Raw genomic sequence first — 24,111 nt, 5'->3', positions numbered from 1 at the left:
TTTATTCAAATAACACTTCTATAAAAGAGCAAGTACTTTTCTTGATTTATAGATGAGGAAAATAAGGTTCAGAAAAGTTATATAATATGTCCAAAGACATACTTTTTTTAATTGCTAGGGGAGAAAAAATAAGAAGAAAGTATATTCTGTCAGAAAATAAATGTCTAATGTGGACACTAACCTGTCTTAAAATATAACGATTTTCTACCTTGAGTTTCCTGGTGATTTCATTAAACAAGTCAGTTATGCTTGGCTACAATAGCTAAGTGAAAATAATCTTTTTTGTTAGTCATTTTTAAAATCATTATATTTCTTTTTTCTGTTGGTTCTTATTCATATAGCTCTTCAAGTCAAATTACCCATCTGATAATCTGCAGTTTTTTATTCTAAATGACTTCTTTGTAGACCCTAATATTTTATACAAAAGGTACAAATTAGCCGTTCATAGTAACTTTTCAGAGAAAGATATATAGCTTGTGCCAATGAATTCTTCTGATTTAGAAATAATAACAGTAAGCAAGGCTATAAATATAAAGTAAATTTTAAATGTTCCCATTGGAATTTAAATTAAAGTACTTTGGTTAGATACCCAAGATATGAACTAAATATAGGATGTACTTGTATGCTTATAACCCTATGTTTTAAGTTATCATTTATTGGGTACTCATTGTGTGTCATACATTATGCTATACACCCTTAAAACACCCTCACTGAACTGTTATGTGACTGATATTATTCTCCCCAATTTATATTACGACTATATATGGTCAATATCATTCTCCTAAATAATAGTTGAGAAGTTTGGGACACAAAGAAGTGAAATAGCATACCTAAGGACACACACCTAATAAGTAAAATAACTGAGTATGATGTCCATAACTTAGGTATAAGGGTAAGGAGACTGGTCAGAAGACCTAAGTTTGAGTTCTTGTTTAAGTTGGTGAGTTGAGCATGTTTCTCCACCTCGTCCCTCCACTTTAATGGCAGTAAATAGATACAAGAGGGAATGAGAAGAAGTAGTTGACCAGAAATTTGACATAATTCTTCAGCACCATACTGATGATAAGCCAGAGTGGTGGCAGCTAAGCCCAGGACATGCTCAGGAGAAGGCTGGAACAGAGGTGGAAACTATTCTTTAAGCAGAGTTTCCAGAAAGATTTTAAGCTCAAAGTCAACAGGTATCAAGAGTGGAAGTAGAAAATGAGGCAGACATCAAGGTGATGAATTGAAGAATTTCCTTCTAAACAGTTACACGAGTTGGCACATCCTCTCCTTGCGTGCAGTGATGACATTTATTCCCAAGCTAAAAACCAAGATCTATTCTGTAAAGAGATTGAAAGAAATGTCTGGAAAGAACTAAAACTTCTAAATGGTTATAGTTCTCCCAGAGTAAACGTCTAGGGTGAGCCAGAAACTGCCAGCTTCCTTCTCAGGCATCCTAAAATGAATGTTGAAAGCCTGACAGTCAAGGGGAGGCCTACTGAGGAACTAGGCTACTCATCTGCCGTAGGAATCCATGCCATCTAGCTATATATGTTTACCTAGCCCTTCAGTCATAACATTGATGGCTAATAAGGATCATATTTGAGATGAACTGGTAGCATAAAGGAGAAGAACTGGTATGAACAAGCAAAATAACTGAACCTGGAACAAACAGCAATAATTCAGGGAACAGAAGACAATTCAATAGATATTTTAATTAATATCTCAAAGAGATTTAAGAAAATGAACATACAATTATGAAAAAGAAATAATTAGAGCAAGAAAGAGTTCATGGAAAGTAAAAATGAGTGCTAAATGAAAACTAATTTAATTTTTCAAAAAGGTAGAAAAAATAAAATCTTCTAGAAAGTAAAGAAAAAGAGATGAAAAATGAGAGAAGAGCTAAGAAATACAGGGATCAATCCAGAAAGTTGAATACCTAACTATAGGAGTTCCAGAAAGAGAAAATGCATAGCAGAACGTAGTTTTAAGCCATCATAAAAGAAAATTACTGAGTGGAAAAGTCTAAAAGGGCCAACTAAGTGATGAGGTTGATGAATAAAAAGAATCACATCTAAGCACATCATCATGAACATTCAGAACCCCACGGAAAAAGAAAAGATCTTAAGAGTTTCCGTGAGGAGAAAAGATTACCTACAAAGGTATAATGAATCAGGTTAATAACAAATTTTTCACCAGCAACAATGAATGCTAAAAACAATGTAACAATGTCTTTAAAATTCTGAGGGCAAAATGACTTTGAACCTATAATCCTATATACAGACAAACAATCAATCATGCATGAAGACAAAGACATTTTCAGACACGGGGAGACTTAGAAATTTTACCTTCCACAGATTCTTTCTGAAAAAGTACTTGAAATTGCGTTTTAGGGGTGGGGAAAAAAGAAGAATTCTTGAAATAAGAGGACCAGCACCCAACACACAGCTGGATCCAAAATTTCAATAATTTGAAAATTGTTCCATGATAGGTATTCTGCAGAAGACCTAAAGCAATTTGTACAAATTATGGGACTCCAAGAAGCATGTCTTCAACAAAAATGTAAATTTTCTTTAACAAACGATTGATTAAGAAGTTGGATGATCTTAGAAATAAGAAAACATAGGGTTTCTTTTTATTTCTTTAACGTGAAGAGAAAAGCAATTGGCAGCTGCATGGAGGGAAAATAGGTGAAAAGTCTCCATGCAGACATGCACAAACTAAAGGTAACATGGTTTTGTGCAACTGATCTAAAAAAAAGGGAGGGAAAATCCATTGGTCCTTGAAATTTGGAACATTCTAAAAATGGCATAGATTCAGATATTCAGATTTTAATTTTTAGAAGCAACTAATGGACAAAACACAGAAGTGGGTTTTGGGTTTTTTTTTTTTTACTGCAGTGACAGACTGAAAATGTTACCATCTTGAATTACCTAAAAGTATTGGAATAGGAGTAGGAGCATAAAGAAAGAAAAGAATAGAAGATACTATTTTAAATTGATGGATATAAAAGTCAAGGTAACCAATAGAAAAATTTTAAATATAATTAATAAAACAATGGAGAGAGTAGAGAAAGGAAAAGTGAAATATAAAGAAGCTAAGTTTCACATTTGTCGTATCAGAGAAGCTGATCATCGTATCATCATCAGTGTATCATGGTGATGATTTTAATCCCCAAAATTCATAATCCCAATTTTCCATTGATAATTCTCTTCATTAGAGATGTACTTCTGCCTATACTTCCTTTCCTATGGTACAAAGTCTGCTTCCTCCAAATTCATGTCCAAATGTTTGTGGTGTCCCTTCTGGCTTTTCCAGTCTCACTTCTGTATCTTGTGCCTCTCACTGGCAGTTTCTGAGGCAGCCCCTAACCGGACATCTTAGTCCTCACCATAAAAGACAACAGAGTGAGGCGGGAAATGCCAAACGACAAGACCTGCCCGCCACAAGCTTGAGAGAGGTAGGGGACCCACTGCATGTCATCTCAGGCATGCTGGTGAGGGAGAAAGTGTTTTGCCCCTGAGTTTGCCTGCTGTGCCTCTGCCTTTAGTCTCCTGCTGTTTGTGTTTGGAAAGGGTTTCACCGTACAGGTTTAAGCCAGGGAACAAGAAAAGCACCCAGCTGATTTTTGCAAGAAATTCTAGATTTTCAATCTCTACCTCCCTTACCACTCAACTCTTTCAGTGTATTCATTCACAGCCAAGAATGGAGCAGCTGTAAATAGCTTCTTTGACTGAAATCTCATCAGAGAAGCTGGAAAGCCCAAGCTCTCAGAGCTAAGGGAGGCACTGGGCAGGAAGGCCAAGACAGAAAGGAGGAAAGAAAAATGGAAAGCAAAGAAAACGAAAATACATCCACAATCTACATAGTACTACAGGGCTAGAAATTTGTAAAACCCTTAACATGTTTCTGTATTTTAACCACTTACTGAGCACCTTCTACATCCCTTACTCTCATTTTCTATGTCAACCCCCCCCCACTACATTCCAGCAACATTGACTTTCTTTGTGCTTTTAGAGCATTTGAAGCTCATTCCTATCTCAAGGCCTTTGTTCTCGCTGTTCCCTATCTCAAGCATGATTCCTAAGCTTAAGCTTGTTTCATGGCTGTCTCCTCATCCTTCATTTCTTAACTCAGAGTCACATCTTCAGAGAGGTTTTCCTTAATCACCCTATTTACTGCAACACGCCTTACCTCTCAGCCGTTCTTTACCACATCATATTTATTTTCTTATAGCATTTGTTTGTATCAAGAATTATATTTATCTTGCTTGTTTGTCATCTATGTCCCCCCACCCACCAAAATAATCCACAGGTACAGGGATTTTTATCTGTCATTTTCGCTATTATATCCTCAGTACCCATACTCCTAGCCAGGCGCATGTTATATACGTTATTATTTTATTTTTATTTTATTTATTTATTTTTTTTGCGGTACGTGGGCCTCTCACTGCCGTGGCCTCTCCCGTTGCGGAGCACAGGCTCCGGACATGCAGGCTCAGCGGCCATGGCTCACGGGCCTAGCCGCTCCGCGGCATGTGGGATCCTCCCGGACCGGGGCACGAACCAGTGTCCCCTGCATCAGCAGGCGGACTCTCAACCACTGTGCCACCAGGGAAGCCCACGTTATTTTTTTAAATAACACATTCCATACATTATGCTAAGCTCTTTACATAGGTAAGATTGTTTACTCTTTACAGTGTAATCTGTACTCTTTGCAGATAAAGAAATTGAGTCACAGAAGGAAATAACTTGCCCAGTATCACACAGTAAGTGAAAGTGGAAGCTCATAGATTCAAATCTAGGTTTTTAATCCTAAAACCCTTCTTCTTAGACACTATTCCATACTTCCTGAAATATGCAAGGCACTTTCAAGAGGCAGTGAATATGGGAAATCATGAAATGTGGTCCTTGCATTTGAAGGACCTGTAGAACTGGTTGGGGAAATAGGATGTTTACATAAAGAGACAAATTATAACAACAAGAGGCAGCTGCTCTCATGATAGTCTCTGTGATCCCTCTGCCTTCATAACCTACTAGTCATTCTGCCCTTGCCAGTAGGGTCATGGCCGGCAGCCAAAGTTTTTGCACGACTACAGCTGAAGCTGCCAAGTATTTACAACTCTTAATTCTTACTCTTAAAATCGTTTAAAAGGAATTTTATGTGTTTCAAGCTTATCAGATACTGTTTAATTTTTCCCACGTTTGTGTTTAAGGACCAGCTCCTTGTGAATTATGGAGACTTTGGTTTTTGTTTTGTTTTGTTTTGTTGAAATTTACTTTATTTTTATTTATTTTTGGCTGCGTTGGGTCTTCGTTGCTGCACGCGGGCTTTCTCTAGTTGCGGCGAGCGGGTCTACTCTTAGTTGTGGTGCGCGGGCTTCTCATTGCAGTGGCTTCTCTTGTTGTGGAGCACGGGCTCTAGGCGCGCTGGCTTCAGTAGCTGTGGCACACGAGCTCAGTAGCTGTGGCACACGAGCTCAGTAGTTGTGGCACACAGGCTTAGTTGCTCCGTGGCATGTGGGATCTTCCAGGACCAAGGATCGAACCTGTGTCCCCTGCATTGGCAGGTGGATTCTTAACCACTGCGCCACCAGGGAAGCCCCAAGACTTTGTTTTTGATACAGACTTCTGAAGCTGTCCCCACATGTCTTCTTCACAGGGTCTGAAAGGGCCTAGGAATGTACTATCAGGCTTTTCAGGTGATCCTGATACCCAGCCAAGTTTGGAATCAGTGAATAATGACCGTAAATTAATGTTTACTTGATGACTCAGGGTCTTTTTATCTGTGCCTGTTATTAAACTACAAGTTCACTGCAGCCATAGCCAGTGCAAGTGATGGTCACCACTTCCCTGGGTCTCAATTTCCTCATGTGTAAAAGTAAAAATAATTGGATTACATGATCTCTAAAATCCTTTTTACTTCTAAAATTCTAATTCTTCAAAAAGGAGCTTTCCCAGGATGTTTACTAGAACATTGTTTCTTTCAAGAATGCCCCAGTTGTTATTTGCTTCTTTCTCAAAAAAGTGGAAAGACAAATAGATTTCTAAATAACTTTCAGAGGGCTGTAATACGAGGGCCTTCCCACAAATCTAATTATTAAGTTAGTACCTGAAACAGCTTTCTCAAGTGTGCCTTATCCAGATAAATAGTAACCTTCATCTTTCTCTTCATGAGCTTTGGTCTCATCTCTTAACATTCACAACATCATCTCTCATTTCTCTGTAATCAACACAATATACAGCAGCACGCTCCTCGTTTCTTGCCCCTGAAGCTCACATGTACTACATGTTTATGGATGGCACATGAGGAAGCAGGCATGCATCAGTTTGTGCTATGGTAATTTGTAAAGCCTAAACATTCTTTTCCATCATGTAGCCATTGTTATTTTTTAAGGTTTCTTCTGACAGGATTCTAAACATAGTATTGTTAAAAACTGTCTTTAAACATGTTAAAGCCTTAAATAATGTCTATATAATATGTCATTTTAATTATTTCTTCTAGGAAATTTCATTTATAATATGTTCAAATTATGAACAGCTTCTAGTTGAATCAATAAAGGTAAAGTGGCAAACAGAGCATTTTAGGGAATTCCCTGGTGGTCCAGCTGTTAGGATCCGAGCTTCCACTGCAGGGGGCCTGGGTTGGATCCCTGGTCGGGGAACTAAGATCCTGCAAGCCATGCAGCGCAGCCAAAAAAAAAAAAAAATCATTAAAAAAACCAGAGCATTTTAAGAATATATATTGTAAGGTATTAATATTCCTTTAATGGATAAGCTCTGCATCAGCCTGTTTATAGCTTTGACTTCCTGAGATAAAGTTCTGAAATGCAAGCACAGTCAACCTATCTTTATAATGATTAAATCTTCAGGAACTTGATTCCTCACTACTTGCTAGAAAAGAATAATTCAGTTTCATCAGAACTATGAAAGTGCTCAGTGGTAAACAGAGCTTCATGAAAAAGTAAAACACTATTCCACAGCATCATAGATTGCTAACTGTTTTTCATCATTTCATTCATCTCCATTTGTTCCCTGTCCACACTCCTCTCTACCCCCTACTTTCTCCCTTTCTCCTCTCTTTGTCCCCACAGAGGTTCACACACACACACACACACACACACACAGACACACACACACACACACACACACATTTTCTTTTCCAAATGCATCCTTTAATGGGAAATCTTAAATATGAGACATTTAGCTATATAAGTAGCAAATCCATGCTTAGCAACAAGTTCTGGAAATAATTTGGCCAGATGTTCTTTTTGAGCCTTAATGACATCTAAATGTGAATTAATATTCCATCGATTCATCAAAATTTTCCAGTTCTCATTCATGTCAGATTATACATATGCAGTGATCTTATGTTCCAGACAAACAAATAGAAATGTGATCTGACAAACTCACACACACACACACTCTCTCTCACACACACACACACATACACACACACACACACATAGATACATATAGAACTCTTGAAATAGGATAGCCACAGAATAGCATTTTTATATGTGTTCCCTCTACACCAGCTGCTTTCAACCAGAGACATTTTTACCTCTTAGGTGATACTTGGCAATGTTCGTAGACATTTTTGATTGTCACACTGGGCAGGGAGGTTGCTACTGGCATCCTGTGGGTAGAGTCAGGGGTGCTGCTAAACATCTTACAGCGAAAAAGCCCCCACAGAAAAGGGTTATCTGGCCCCAAATGTCGATAGTTCTGAGGTTGAGACACCCTGCTCTACACAGTGGTCTAAGGCATCAAATAAGGGGACAGCCAAACTCTTCATTCCATTCCCAGCAACTGACTAGAAAAGAAAGAGAAAAAACGCATACGTCCACAATTCCATTTAAATCTCTTTAACCAAAACTAGTTACATGGCTACACCACAAAGCTTTTATTTCCACCCTGAAACCTCTAAGCACTTTAGAAAGGAAAGACAGATCTAGTCCCTCTATTTTTAGTTTATAAGTGGTCTTGTATTCTCACTGTCCTATCCATCTCCCCACAGTGTGAGTGAAACGCTTTGCCAGATGGTGTAGGAAAGATTTTGATAATCCTTACCTCACCTATTCTGAAAATAAGTTTCTGCAGCTTCTGGCCCGATGTTTTGTGTATTTCACATATATTAAAAAGACAGTGTAGTTACATGTTTTAGTATAGCTTGTCTTGTTTTAAAAATTATTATGAAGACAAATAGCAATCTGATATACAGCAGTAAGGTCTAGGTTTTTTGTTTCCATACAGGCATATTTTGCTGTATATTGATAGCTTATAGATGATAGTAGAACTTTATAGTTGGAGAGACCATGGAATTTAATTTCCCATTTTCTAATATCACAGTTCATCAAATATAAGATGCCATTAATTGTAAGATATGCTATTACATTCTGTACCACTAAAAGAAAGTGTATGCCAATTGGAAATGACATGCCCCCAATCATTAAGACACATCTCAGTTTGAGAGACATCAAAATGTGGAAAAGGTACATCTTAGAATTGATAAAATACATTATTTTGTACTACAATACCTTTTCCTCTTTCTGAGATAAAAGCCATGTGTCTTGTTATTCTATAAAAATCCTTCCACGATAACGTAATAAGGCATACACGTTGGAAGACACATAAGTGGTGAGAAAACCAGGTTAAGAAAGTAAACCAACATCTTATGTAATTCTAAGTTCCCTTTTAGGTTATAAGTGCACTGGGTACTTTGCTAACTGGACAGGATGTTTTTTTAATCCTGTTTTGTCTTATTCTAAATGGAAGAAAGTTACAAGAGGTATTACAATGAATAAAAATTAACTGGATTTCAATTAATTATAAGTATCAGTTAACTATAAAAGAGAAAGAGACTGCCTTCTTTAATAAAAAGGAAGGAAACTGTTTTTTGGAGAAAATGATCTTGGGGTCAGATCACATTTAAGCTAATCTCTGTTTTCTATAAATTCTACCTATAATGAAGGTAATAAAACTAGGTGACTCCTGTGATTGCTTTGAGGCACTATAATATCCTTTGGTGTAAAAGAGAAAGTCAGTCATGGTTCCTACACTAAGTTTGGTATTGTAGAAAATGGGGCTGGGGGGGTGGGTACCTGAGAAAGACTTTTAGCCAAGAGCATTAATTTTTTCCTAAACTGAAGAAGTATTTTATAGAACAGCCTATCCACCTAAATCTTTTCATAGGTTAAGTTTTAGGAAGAAAGACTTGTTAGATGAGTAAATGCCCAGCCAAAGTAGAAATTACACCAGAAAAGGTTTCTTGCTAAAACTTGAAAAACGAATAATACTAAAAGACCAGCAAAACAAGCCAATGTACGTATGTGCCATAGCTGTGCTGGGCAAGAGCCTAATGATGCTGGTGTCTGCAAAGTCTCCGAAACATAGCCCCAAGACCGCTGAACTGCCTGTTTGCACATAGTGGCCATCAAGCTGCCAAAGTTATCAAAATTCCAATGTACTGTTTCAGTAATTCTGTTTAAATAACCCTGTGAACATCAATCCAGAACTGAATAGAGAAAACAAACAAGGCCCTAATGCTTCTGTACCAACCAAGTACAAATAACACCAACAGCATACTTCTTGGCATCCCAGTATATTACAATATAATCATAAAACACAGTGCATCTTGGAAAAAGGTAGCCTTAAAACCCTGAGCAGTGAACAACAAACTGCTGCTTTTATGAAGTTGAAAGTAAAATTTGACTTATCCAGCAATTGAGGCCATAAAATCAGTCTTGTGAGGCATGAGTTCTCTCCCCAGAGGGGAGGCCTAAACTCTTATCATTTATTTAGCAGTCTTGAAATCCCATTTCAGCTTCCGAATGCGTGTTCTAGAAGGTGGCAAGATAATGCTGTACCACTGCTACACCACACTAAATAGCCTCCTTTGAAGTATTACCACCAACTACAGAGTTAAGTCAGAGACAAGTTGTTTTTAAACAGTAAGTAGGAGCTTCAGGATGCCTAAACATTGATTACCTCGGGGGAAATTACACAAGTGTACTGAGGCCCTTGGTTTAGAAATCTGTGAAACAGCTTCTTGTTGACTTTAAGTAAATTTCAGGTGATCTTTCAAGATCTAGAAACTCAGATCATGCTTATTCTTATTTTGAAATGGAGTTCTCATTTCCCTTAGTATATATACTTAATTCAGTGTACACCGAGAGGGCTTTCTCTAAATATCCTATGAGTAAATGACCATGATAAAGTTAAACACTGAACATATATGAACATGATCTGCATTTAAGTGAGGATACATTAACTGGTTTCAGCATAACCATCGAAACTTCACAAGTTAAAGTGACACATTTAATTATGTACATAATCATAGACTTTTAGATTATAAGGAACCCAACAGGTCACCTAGTCCAGCCCCCTTTAATTTACAGATGAGGAAACAGGATTAGAAAGGCAACTGCTGCCCATGGGAACACCATAGTCAAGGATGTGGTCCAGGCTGGGGTCAATGTCTCCTGTCTCCAAGGCCAGTATTTCCCCCATGATCCACTGTAATTACAAGCCTTCGCAATAATAGGAATGAAACTAAGTCATTATATAAATTATAAATTACTATAAATCATGTGACTTTAATACAACTAAAAGTGTTCAGTATTTAGGAAGACAGACGCTGTGACACAAAATATTTACTGAACTTCCTGTGTGATGACAGTTCTTCATTTAGTCTTTACAAAATCCCAAAGATACACTTTACTATTCACAGCTTAAAGATGAAATAATTGAGACTCAAAAGCCTCAACAGCAGAAGTCCATCTAAAAACTCTGTTCCATTACCCAGGTAGACAGCTCTGTCGTGTTCCTATAGGTAACCTCTTCACCACTACCAGTACCCACAAGAGAGACAGGATATGTTTGGCCTAGAGCAAGATGGTCTTTTCTCTAATACTATGTAAATTGGCATCTGCAGAGATCTATACCAGAATCTCTGATGGAGGTGTGTGGGCACATGTTTGTGAAGGAGAGGGAAGTAACCCCTCAGGAGTCAGTGACTCAGTGACACCAATGTTAATTATGTAAGTTTCTAAAAAGGCGTTTCCACACTATGGTGGAAAAATGCACATCTGACATTCATTTGGTGTCCTCTTCTTCTGCACGTTCCTCCCCCATCAATATCATTTCCACAAGGTACTGCATTTATGTGTATCAGTCCTGTTTCCAAAGCCTCCTTGTTGCCCGTTGGATAGGTCGCTTAAGAACTCATAGAACAAAGAGTTATAAAGGTATATGGATATCGCCAAGTCTCTTTCCACGTTTTAATTGTGCAGAAACTGATTTTCAGACAGGTAATACAGCCAGTCAGAGACAAAACTGGGACTTAGGGCAAAGTTCTGACTCAAGTCTAATACTCTTCTCTCTATACAACATACTTGATTGTATGATTGGCCAAAAAAACAAGTGTCTGTCACTTATTTGGCCAAATATATTAATTATTTCAAGCCAATACCATGTTACATTTTTAATAACAAGGTGAAAACAAAATTGGTAATTAAGAGATAGCAGCATAGGGTAGTAGAAAGACAATACAAGCCTCATAGCTAGATAGATCTAAATTTAATTCACGCTCCCTAATTTACTAGCTGTGTTGCCCTGGGCAAGTTGCTCAACTTTCCTGAAGTTGTAACTACCTGAGAATACTAAGAACTACATGCAGTGGGATATTTATAAAACATCTGACACATAGTAGATGCTCAATATATATTGGTTCCCATTAATTCTAACCCACCACAAAAGAGCTGTGCCACTCTAGCAAATTCCTTTAGCCCTCTGGGTCTTAGTTTCCTCCACTGTACAATGAGAAGAGGAAAGAAACCAAATGAATTCCAAAATCCCTTACGGATCATCAAGTAAGAATTCCCAAAGGTTCCTTTACCTGAATTTAAATTCAACCAACACTTAGGTACCTTATATTCATCCTAGGCACTAAACAGTTCCAACCACCACCAGGAATATGTCTATGATTTCATTAGAATGGGCTCAAACTCCATAGTACTTTAAGTTCCACACAGAAAAATTAGTGTACAAGAGCAAAGGACTTAACTTTGAAGAAAACTCTGCAAGGACATCACAAACCTAATATGATAAATAAAAATAATTTAGAGTATACCTTAAATTGTTAGTCTCTCTTTTTTTTTTTTGCTGGGATAGAAGATGAGAACTTAAGTGTTTATACTATAGGTCTATAACAAGACTCAGGAGCCATTTAGGTAAAGCACTAATGCCATTTTGGGGGGAAAAAAAGAGCAATAAACTTCTCTTCACATGTGAGTCTTATACTAGGCCTTAAAATTTAAGAAACCTGTGTCATTCTGAAGCAGAGGAATAAAATTTATTCTGAGAGGTGTTTTACAGTGATAAGCATTAATAGAAGAAGGTAGTTGACCATGTTTTCCACATTACTTTTGAATTTCATATTTCAGATTTGAATTCTCTAAAAATAAAATATAATTTAAATCTTGAACCTTGTAAGTAAGACCTGGGGAAATATTAGCTGAAATAGTAACTGAAGTTAAATGAAAATCTTACTACAAAGTTTATCCTCCTCTTCTCTTCCATGAGGAAATCATTAGCAAATTTTTTTATTACAGATAAGGCTTTTTGCAAATAACACTCTATAGATTCAAAATAGATTTAAAATCATGATTAGAGCCTAGTCATGGTTTCTCAGAAATTCATTTGGGGTTTACCTGTTACCATACCTGTACAATATTATTCACTTACGTTATAAAAGTTTAGAATACACATCTTAGGTGATAAAACATCAACAACATCAAAAACATTTGCCTTTTATGAGTATGAAGAGACAGAAAAGGCCCATTGAAATTTATATATATATATGACATAGTGTGTGATTCTTGGACAAGTCGCTTCACCTTTCTTATCTGTTTCTTTATGAAACAGGAAGAACCATCTGATCTAAGATTTCTTCCAGTTCCTATAATTAACATCTGTGCGAATCCTCAATACAGTACTTGAGGAGCATGGGACATGGGGCAAAAGTACTCACAGGAGAGCACTTATTCTGCTCTTCATGCGTGCTGCTAGGAGGAGCCAGATTCTGTAGAGAGCCACACACTAAATGGCCTGGCTTCGTGCCTTGGCTAAAGAACACCATCGATGACTAGGAAGGCACTTAAAGAGACTCAGCCAGAGGAAACAATCTATTTTCTGAACATAGTCCAAAAATTAGATAGGGTCGTGTGAGTCTACACGACATGACCCCTGGTGTCTCAGCCTTTTATCTTGGCCTGCGGAAGGCCTGAGTTCATGTAGGTGACCTATGCTTTCTAAGCCTTATGAGAAATACTTCTGAAAATGAATGGTTCTCATCCCCAGTCTCACATCTAACCCTTGAAAATACATATATTTTTATGCAGCAGCTGCAATACATGCAGCACTCCTAGGACACCTTCATGAGACAGAGTTTAGCATAGTGGTTAAAAGTGTGAATCGAGCTCAAATCCCGACTCTACTGCTTAACTGCTGCGTGATCTTAGGAAAGAAGCTTAATCTCTCTATGCTTCAGGTTCCTTTTCTGTAAAACGGGGAAACTAATAAAACCTAACCCAGGTTTGTTGTGAGGATTAATCAAGATAATACATGCAAAGCAGTTAGCACAGAGCCTAACATAAAGTATCAATATACATTAGTAAGCTGGATGAATGGATAGATCAATCGATCGATTGATCAACTGATCTTTCAGTCCTGGGCCCTGGGACTCCCTGAAAAGGCTTATGCGAAGGCCAAAAGCAATTTTCTAGCAGTGAATGGCATCTGCAGATCTTTTCTGAGCAAATAATATAGCAAAGACTCAAAGCTGGGCTCAGCTTTTACTAATAGGATCCTGCAGAAATCAGGAGGAAATAAGATTATCCTTAAAGTAGGAAAGAGTTACGCTGGTTTAAGACAAGATCCTTTAAAGAGATAGACACACCAAAAAAACATTTAATATGGTCATACAGAATTAGAGAAAGGAGGTTACTTTTCATTTATACCTTCTCAAGTGTTGCCAGCATTAAAAGCCACAGAATTTTATAACTCCCTAGAGACCATCTAGTTCCACTCCCTTACTTGATAGGTAAGTTGTTGAGGCCCAGAGAGATTAAGCAACTTTCTTGAGGTCATTCAGCAGTAAATAACAGTGCCAAGACAAATAAGCTTTCTGACTCCTCCCATTTGCCCACCCAGTACTCCCCCTGGTAACTTTCACCAGGTCATCATCCTGTCCTTGTTGTACCAAAAGGGCATTAAAACACACACGTTTCTCACTTTTGCCCAGTTTCCCAAAAAGTACAGAAGCAACCTCAACCCCCAAGACCTTCTTCCCATTGGGAATTGGGGAGGATACCAGTCAATCTGTGGCCTTCTCCCAGGCCTTCTTTGGAGTTTCTACTCTTTCCTTTCTGTTCCTCATGTTCACTCAACAGGGCTACTTCTAAAAGTCCCCCACCCCAAAAATCAGGCACGTCCCAGGGCACAAGTTACCACCTGCTAATCTGCAAATTCTCATCTTCCCACAAATGCTATACCTTGAGGCAGGAAATACAGAACTATTACTAAATTTTCTCTGAGCTCCCTGAGTGAATTCAGTGAGAACTGATCCCTCCCTCCCTAGGATAACTCAACCAGGTTCATTTATAAAATGTGTGTATGTGAAGGGCCAGAGAACCCTTAGGTGTGCCTAACACAGAAAACAGGAGAAAGAGGGGACCAAGGAATGGGAGATGGGTTGAGGGAAGGAGGGAGACAAGTAGAAGGAGCGCACCTGTCAAACTGCAAAGTATGGATCCTAGAGACAGCTGTGCTGCTGGGACTGACTCACTGCTGAAGGGACAGAACTGCCCAGGGGATTGCAGTGTTTTCATTAGGCGCTCTGGTAACTGACTAACAACAGACTGGCGCCTCAAACTACACACGTAGGAAGAAGTAGGTAGAGCCTATCCCGAAGTGGCGGAAATAACGAACTCTTTTCTTCCCACTCCCTTTCCTACTCTTGTGAGTTGGCTCGCCACTCTGTGCCTGGCTGGCATGCCCTGAGCTTGCCAGGGTGCAGTGCATCACCCCTGACCGAGAACTCCCCTCCCTGCTCTCCCGAGGGTTAGAGAGAAACATAGGGCATCTCTCAGCTCTACCAAGAGCTCCCGTCCCTTGCCCCTTGCAGGGGAACTGATTTGAGAGAAAAGCTTTTGCTGAGTGTCTGAAGCTGACAAATGCGGGGCACTTCTTGTCCCTAAGCACTTGCGCCTGCGTGGGGTGTCCCTCAGCCTGGGGCTCTGCTTTGAAGGTGGGAGGCCTAAATGTCACAGCCACAGTGTTCCTTCCCCACATGCGCACCTACCCATGAACCTGGAAAGAAGGCTTTGCTTTTATCTTTTTTCCCTCCCTACCTGAATTCCGGGACCAGGTTAGGCTGCAACCCGTAGAAAGCAGCGGAGAGAGTGACCAACCACCCGGGCTTGTAACTGCCGTTCTCGCACTCCAGATAAGGCGGAGACCACTTGACGTGGCTCTTGTCCCCGCTAAGACCGTCCCTGCGCCGCCAGCTGTGGCCCAGGCCCCGGGGCCCCTGATTGGAGCCGCGGCGGTGCAAGTGAGTCCTCCACTTGCGCCGGAGGCCGTGGAACCACTCGGTCTCCAGCGTGGCGTTGGCCAGGTGGTGTGCTGAGGAGGACAGGTCCTGGAGCAGGATGCGACTCTCCTCGCGCGTGGCCTGGAGGAAGACCTGCGGGGCTGGGGCGGACAGCGACTCGGTGCTGAAGGTGATGGCCGCCCGGGAGATGCTGGGCTCACCCTCCAGGAGGCTCCGCACCAGTGCCCGGTACCACTCCAGGTCGTCCTGCGAGTTCTGCTCCCGCGACTTATTGCTCTGCAGCATCATGTTGAGGAAGTTGGTGGCGTGTGTCAGCGTGTCCAGCGCCCCGTGCAAGGAGGGATGGGAGCTGGCTAGGGCAGGCGACTTCCCCGGCAGGCCCGCCAACTCGTAGCGGCTGGAGCAGTTGGCTCGCTTCAGCTGGTGGGAGTCCCCGGTGTAGAGGTAAGAGGCCACGTCCATGGGCACCTCCTCGGCGATTTTCTGCGCCAAGATGGTGCCGTCGGTGGAGCGGCTCCAGGGAGCCGAGGGGTCCGAGGCAGAGGCTCGAGCCGGCTGCTGGGCGTGCTGCTTCGCCCTCAGGGTCTTCTCTCGAGAGGAATCCGTCCGACTTGGAGGGTCGCGGCTGGCGCCGGCAGCTCCCAATCCCAGGTGAACGAGCAGGAGGCAGCAGAGTAAGGGGTTAGCCATGGCTCCCATCTGCCTCGCAGCAAGGAGAGGAGGTAACGGAGGGAGTCACTTTTTAAATTTTGGTCGTCAATCTATCAGCACTAAGACTTTTACTAGGAGTCTTCCCCCTTTTCAGCTGGCACCCAGTCCAAAAGGACTTTAAAATAGGGATGTTCTGAAATACGCGCGGCTGACTGAGCTACCGTCGCAGGAGATCAGATCACCTGTGGCAACGCCGGCTGCTCCTGCTCCACCATGGGTCTGCTCGGGATTGCGCACCTCGCAGCCTGGAGCCCAGCAGCTTACATCCCCTCTAGCCGCCGGCAGCTATAGTTGGCCTGCTTACGTCTTTCTGCTTAGCAGCTTCCACCGCCGCTCTCATTGAGGTGTGTTCAGGAGCTGCTGCTGCTGCTGCTGCTGCCGCCGCCGCGGCCGCCAAAGACACTGCTCCATCGTCTCGCCCGTGGCAGGTCGTTCCCGCCTCCCGGCTCAGGCTCCTCCTCGTCCGCTTCGCCCCGAGGCGCGGAGCGCGCGCGCCCAGACCCGCACCGCGAGCGCAGCAGCTAGGGTTTCTTTTAAGGCGTTTGTCTTTCCGGAATCACGAGGGCTAGGCAGCTGGTTAATTGGAGTCTTTAAGTTTGGCCACAAACCACACTCCTGCCTCTCCCTGCTCTCGGGAGGAAAGCCGGTTTAAAGAGGCGGCTTGGCCGCAACCAAACCCTTGTAGGGCGGCTTCAAGTCGTCTTGCGCCCTGTTTGGCCGGCTCCTCTGTCAATCAGCCGACTGCCGTTTGTTGGGCTGGTGCGGGAGCTGTCCAGTGCTGAACCCGAGGCGCAGGAGGAGGCGGTGGCGCGGGATGCAGCTTCGCTGAGTCCTTTCACCCGCTCGCGTTCCCTGATGACTCGGGAACCTGAGGGGGTGAGAGGTGGGGTGGGCGGAGTGAAGGGAGAAGCAGACGTGTGGCGGCTCAGAGCGAAGGAAACTTGGACGTACCGAGGAGGAGGGTGTTGGCATTTGCATGCTTAGTTAAATCAGCCTTTCCTTTTGCCTGGTAAAGAGGGAGAAAGTAGTTTTCATTTGTGGCTTAAATCGGAGGGAAGGGACGTAGGATGGAGACGTGTCCTCCCGAGCATCTGCTTATTTTGGGCAAATTATCAAATCTTCTTCCTTGTTGTCGGTTAAAGAAATGATTAAACCCTACTTGCCGAGGTCTTAGCTATAAGGGAGTAATGGAGACATCTACCGGCTGAACTTTAAGGGAAAAATGCCGTATTAAAGGAACCTCTCTGTTTGAAAGGGATGAAGGGGAACCTGTGGAAGTGTAAGCAAGTGAATATGTGGAAGGGAGAGAATAAGTGCCGGGGCTGGACTCGGACTGTGAGAGAATGAGAATGAGCCTGTTGAGCGGGAAGGGAAGCCATTCTGACTGGGAGTTCCTAGAATTAATGGATGTAAGAACTAAGACATCTGGTTAACTATAGGTTGGGATGTCCCAGCAGAAGAAGGAAGAGCTGAATAAATATGCCAAGACCCCCCAGAATGATTGGAAAATCCCTTAACACAGTCTAATGGTTTTATTTGAAGCTTTAAGAGGGTCTTCTGACATTTTCATTCTGAAAATACTGATTAGTAATTTGGATAGGTATGGTTTTATGCACCTCCACCTTCCATATGCACCTCCACTTTCAAATTCCCCAAGAAAGACACAGGATAGAAAGTCTCAAATTCACTTCAATTCCCAACTTAAAAAAAAAAAAGTTACCTGTGGCATTCTAAGGTAGCACTGCTTAGATTTGCTTTATCATTTCATTTTATTCTTCCTGTTGAGAAAATACCTAAGCACAAAAATTTAAGCTCCAAAGAGCAAAAGTTTGTCTGCATTGGTCACTGTAGGATCTTGAGCACCTAGAACACACAGATGCCTGGCACATAGTTGGTTCCCACTAAATATTTGCTAAACTAATGAATGAACCAGAAGATAATGATGATGAAGCTAATTATTTAGGAATCCATCTCATTACCTAAGAAGAGAAGTCTGCCTGATGTGTCAGTGGTGAGGGCTTTTGGAATAAGACATAGCAACCAGTTTTCCAAACTGCAGTGTATTGTCTCCAAGGGAGATTTTATAGCTTTGCAAAGAATGGTTATTAGATTTGTGTTTATTTACAAGTAGAGTTCATGTTCATATCTGACTTATTTAAATTTTGCTTTGCAATGTATACGCTTTTGCTAAATAAAGGTCATCCCCGTTTAATCCTCTACTATAGCACACGTGGCAATAATAGGAGTTTCTGTTTGTTTAATTTATCAGAGTATACAATATGATTTTCTATTTAGTTGTCTAAAGGCTGGTGTAATTTCATCATTAATTGATTTTTTTTAAGAAAACCTGTATAACTAATTAACAATCCTTTAAAATTTTCTAGTATTGCATTTTAAAAGGAAGATATAATTTTATTAGTCAGTCCTTCTATAAGTAATTCAATGACTTAGCATAATTGAAAGATCTGGGTTCTGGTCGTATCATTATTTTAAGCAAGATATATGGACACTAGCAATACATTTAAAGTTTCTGTGTCTCGGGATGCAAACTGTATGTGGGCCTCATGATTTGACACTGAGGGAGTACTGAAATGACACCTGAGCCACTCTCCTGGAGTGCCAGTTCTTCCCCTAGTACACAGCTAACAAGAATGGAGCAGGCTATGAGAGGCTCTTGCAATTTGGGCATTCCCTTCAGGGGATCACCTTCAGTCTACATTGGCAAACAACAGAGGTGAACTAGTTAGGTCTAGAACAACACTGCCCAATAGAAATATAATGTGAGTCACAAATGTGATCCACATATATAATCTCAGATGTTCCAGTAGCACATTTTAAGAGTAAAAAGAAAAAAAGTGAAATTAAATGTAATAATATATTTTATTTAGCCCAATAGACCCAAAATGTTATTCAATAAGTAAACAGTATGACAGTTATTATGAGATATTCTACATTTTTATACTAAACCCTCAGAATCCAATGTGTATTTTACACTCACAGCATATGGAACTTCACACTAGCTACATTTCAAGTGCTCAATAACCACCTGTGACCAGAGGCTACCATAGAATACAAGCTCTGGAAGATAGTACATCATGGTCTAGAATGATCTAGAAAACCTAGGTTTACTCACGATAAGGTACCATGGTCCAAATGGTCTAGGAGGCCTGTCCATTTAATAGATCTGGAGTCAAGGAAACTAACTGAGTAGATAGACAACCCTACATCTATGTTAGTGTCTGTCACTGAAGGAGATCATCCAAAAGAGGTTATTATAGGGGACCAAGATATAACACATACTCATACCCCTCTAAGCAGACTACAAAATTCCACAGCAACTCACAGACATATTCATTCAACAAATGTTGATTTAGCCTCTGCTGTGTATCAGGCATCATGCTTAGTACTCGGGCAAACACCTGCATGATGGACACATGGACCTCACAGTCAAGTATATAGAGAGAGAAACAATAAAAAAGCAAACAAATAAATTTTAAAATTACATATTGTGATCAGTGCCATGAAGAAATAAACGCTGTAAAGTTACAAAGAGTGCATGGTATGGGGGCAGGGAGATTCTTATAGAGAGAGAGAAAGAAAAGGAAGACTTCTATGAGGAGGTAACAGTTGAGCTAAGATATAAAAATGAGGAGTAGTTAACTAGGTAGTAAGTAGTAGTGAACTAGCTAAGGGTAAGATGAAAAGAAACTTAGCAGGAAAGAGAAATGGAAAAAGATGACTGCATTAAGATGAAGTTCATATATAATATAAAAAATACAAACAATTGAGACAAAAAGAAAATCATTTTATAGGATAATCAAGTGATCCTAGCATGAATAGCACCTCTGTCCCACCAATTACATGAGCGTGATTTGTAGAGGAGATAAATATCCCTGTGTAGCCTCAAGTTAAGAGCTAAGTTATCTAAATGCATATTAATACTGTGTGGGAGCTTGACTGTAATAGATGAGTGTATACAAGACCCGTAGGCCCTGTGTGAAAAGACCCAAAGCGTTTTCATCACAGCCTGAAAAGTCAATATAACTGCTTTAGAACAGTCAAATTTGCACTGATGAAAAAGCATTATGCAGTGGAGCTTTGAGTTATTAGTTGTCAGTATATTATTGATTTATCATTACTGTAAAAAGGAAGATGTGATATTAGCATATCTTTAAGTAAAAGAAATTAAAGGAGGTTAAAAAAAAACTGCTGAGACCAGATTTTATGTGAGCAGTATAGGTAAAGTTGTTTCTAAAATTTAAGTGCTCTTTTAAATCATTTAAATCAGCAAGGATTAGGACAGTGGCATATGGCGAAAGGACACTGGATTGGCAGTTGGGAGACCAAGCTCTAATTTCCACACTGCTGATGTCTAGTCATGTGACTTTTGACAGTTTCCTCAACCTCTCTGAGCCCTTTTGCTTCATCTTTAACATAAGAGTGATGTATTAGGGACTTCCCTGGTGGTGCAGTGGTTAAAAATCCACCTACCAGGGCTTCCCTGGTGGCACAGTGGTTGAGAGTCCGCTTGCCAATGCAGGGGACACAGGTTCGTGCCCCGGTCTGGGAAGATCCCACATGCCGCGGAGTGGCTAGGCCCGTGAGCCATGGCCACTGAGCCTGCGCGTCCGGATCCTGTGCTCCGCATCGGAAGAGGCCACAACAGTGAGAGGCCCGCATACCGCAAAAAAAAAAAAGAATCCACCTGCCAGCGTAGGGCCCATGGGTTCGAGCCCTGGTCCAGGAAGATCCCACCTGCTGCAGAGCAACTAAGCCCATGCGCTACAACTACTGAGCCTGCGCTCTAGAGCCCACGAGGCACAACTACTGAAGCCCGTGCACCTAGAGCCCATGCTCCGCAACAAGAGAAGCCACCGCAATGAGAAGCCCACACACCGCAACGAAGAGTAGACCCCACTGTCCGCAACTAGAGAAAGCCCAGGCACAGCAACGAAGACCCAGCGCAGCCAAAAAAATTTAATTAATTTTTAAGAATACTTAACTTAAAAAAAAAAGGGATGTATTACATACAGCCACAACTGAAACAATTTTAGCTGAGTGATGGATAATGGTCCAGGTATATTTTTCAGGAACTCATCATTTTTGATAGTTCTAGATTTATAATGTAAATGTTATTTTTAGGTTAAATAATGCTCGGTCTCAGTAAACAAAGTGGCACAACCCGAATCAAATTCTTGATAAAGCAAATAAAGCCACAAAGAAGCAGCATAATCTGTCAATATAACACAAAATCAGAAATCCAGTTCTTATTCCTGGTCTTACTGAGATTCTGGATTTCCCTGAGCTTATGCTACCCCCTGTGCCTCACGTTCCCATTTGCAAAATGAAGATCATAGTCTTTGTTATCCAAGGGTGGTGGTTTTGAAATTTCTGGGTGAAGAAGTGTCACTAGAGAATTCTGATCACTGCTCTAGGTCTGGGGGGAAGTTAAGAATCTGCATTTTAATAAGCACCACAGGTGGTTTTGATGCAAATAAGCCATGGAGCACATGCTGAGAAATGCTGCTTTGAGCCATGGAAAATAACTCTAAGGTAATAGGGGAGAAGCTCTCCTGGTAAACAAAAAGCTGTGCTGTAAATTGTGAAATGTACCCTGTGGGGGGAAAAAATGAAAATAACACCTATAAAGAGATTATCATCATCACCTAATCATTTATATAGCACTTACAGTGGCCAGGCATTGCTCTAAGGATTTTACACACTTTAGCTCATCTACTCTTCATTACCACACTGTGAGTTTGGTACAACTACCATTCTACAGATGGGAAACAAACAAACAAATGAATTGCCCTAAGTACTACAGCTATCTGGCTCCAGAGGTCATACCCTTAATCACTACACCAGTGGTTCTCACATGTTGATACACACTAGATATACCTGGAGAACTTTTGTCAAAGCACAAATTAGTGGCCTTAGCCCCAAAACTGCTGACTTGGTAGGTCTAGAGTAAGGCCTGAGAATTTGCATTCCTAACAAATTCCCCTGTGATGTTAATACTGCTGGTCCAGGGAACACACTTTGAGAACCACTGCTCTGAGATGTGCTTTTCATCATTATAATCCCTGACTTTTTGGTAACACTTTTCCATCCATTTAATGTGGAAAGAGGAGAAAGTCAAATTAAGGGATGAAAATATGCCTGAAATCTAGCAAGAAAAAAAAACCTATTTCTAACTTAGAAAGCTTACTCAAGATGTTTATGTTTTTTACTTAGCAGTTTATTCTCATCTGCCTCCAGTTTACCCTTAAAACTCTTACTCCCTGTCAGCATCGCTTCTAACAACACTCCTGCTCTTTCCAGAGTCGTCTCCTCTGTTTTTCACTGTGAAGTCATGACTTGGGCTGTTCTTGCATTCCCAGTGAAGTGCAAACACAGTATCATCTATAGAGTCACTAGGGCTTTGACCCAAATTGCTAGTTTCCCTAATCCCCTTACCCCCATGCACACAAAATGGTTCTGTAAACTAAAGACACTTGAAGAACTTCCTGACCACAAGGGAAGAAAACACCAGGAAATGGCATTTATGTTAGGAGGATCCTGAATGTGCTGAGGCGAAGTATTTCCCCAAACAATGTCCCATGACACTGACCTGACATTCAGCAGTGCAGGAGAGGACCAATATGACCTTCACAAAAAAATCACACCAAATTAATTATTCAAAGCTCAACTCCATTCAATGCAAGGATTGTCTCTGTTTCTTATTAAGAAATAAGAATAACCAAAAAATTTGAAACAAAGTTTACCAAAATATGGACTTTGTGGATAGCAAAAGATGGGAAATGGATTATTTTGTCTCTGCTCGATTTTGCCTGCTTCCCTTGCTGGAGGGAAGCCCCTCACACCATATGTACCCATATGTTGTTATAATTCATGATATAGCTTTCATCAGCATATTACCTTGGGCATAATGGGGGTTTACTTCATGATCAGTTTAGGACTTGTCTCTCCATCTGAACACAGAAGCTTCTGCAAGTTGGGATCTTCAAGTGCCCAGGATCATTCACACATAGGATACACTAACTAATGACGGTTCCTCATTGATGAAGAGCAGAAACTTGTAAATCCAAACAAACTTATAAAGAACAAGTTTAGAGTAGTAAGCTGCTTATAAACTTTTTGCTGTTATTTTAAAAAACTTGAAGGAAATTAATCCAGTAACGTTGATATTGTTGAAATTGCAGACATCGTCTTAACATCAGGATTGTATGGAAAAGGAAAATAAAGAAACATAACATGGAAATATATGCCAACAAAATGTGAAAGAAGACAATCACTGCGCATGTTTCAGGAATATCCGCAGGCTAAGAAAATGACAAACCTAAGTATGAATCCAGGTACAAAACAGTTCTGCAAATCTATCGTTTTATTTTAACAGTAATATTATGTATGCCTACTTAAAAAAAAAAAAAAAAGTTTCCTCCAGACCTCTGCTGCTATCCCTAAAGAAAAAAAAAAAAAAAGGAGGCAAAGAAATTTACTTTAAGATTTCCTATCTAATCTGTGGTCAGTTGGTCTCTCCTCCTCTTCCTCCTCTTTCTCCTTCTCTTACAGACAGTAAGTGCTCAATGACAGATTAGCTGTACGTCTGGGTTGTCCCCAGGGAAAAGGAAGAGAGAACGTCCATTCCTGTGAGATAGTTATTGACGTTTACTTAGAAGTGTCTTCTTTTGATTGCTTTCAGTACTAGCATTTAAGTAGGTCTGAGGCAGAAGCCTGAGTCCTGTGGCATATATAAATCATTTCCACTTGTCCTTTTGATATACCCTTGGGAATCAATAGTTT

The 24,111-nt window shown here is 40.6% G+C and overlaps 1 protein-coding gene across 1 annotated transcript in view; it reads right to left on the bottom strand.

The window, feature by feature from the left end:
- The window catches only part of GPR158 (G protein-coupled receptor 158), a gene marked incomplete at its 5' end in the record, with an annotated part of 324,229 nt that extends 307,933 nt beyond the window's left edge, over positions 1-16,296 (bottom strand). Inside the window, one exon of the mRNA XM_079912544.1 lies at positions 15,395-16,296. Within this exon, the coding sequence (XP_079768670.1) occupies positions 15,395-16,296 (902 nt within the window). The remainder of the gene's footprint in view (positions 1-15,394) is intronic.
- Positions 16,297-24,111: the final 7,815 nt, after the last annotated feature.

Source organism: Stenella coeruleoalba (genome assembly GCF_951394435.1).
Source record: "Stenella coeruleoalba genome assembly, chromosome: 2".
Taxonomy (NCBI): domain Eukaryota; kingdom Metazoa; phylum Chordata; class Mammalia; order Artiodactyla; family Delphinidae; genus Stenella; species Stenella coeruleoalba.
Note: the sequence above shows the minus strand (reverse complement) of the source record. Positions and strands in the feature narration are given on the sequence as shown.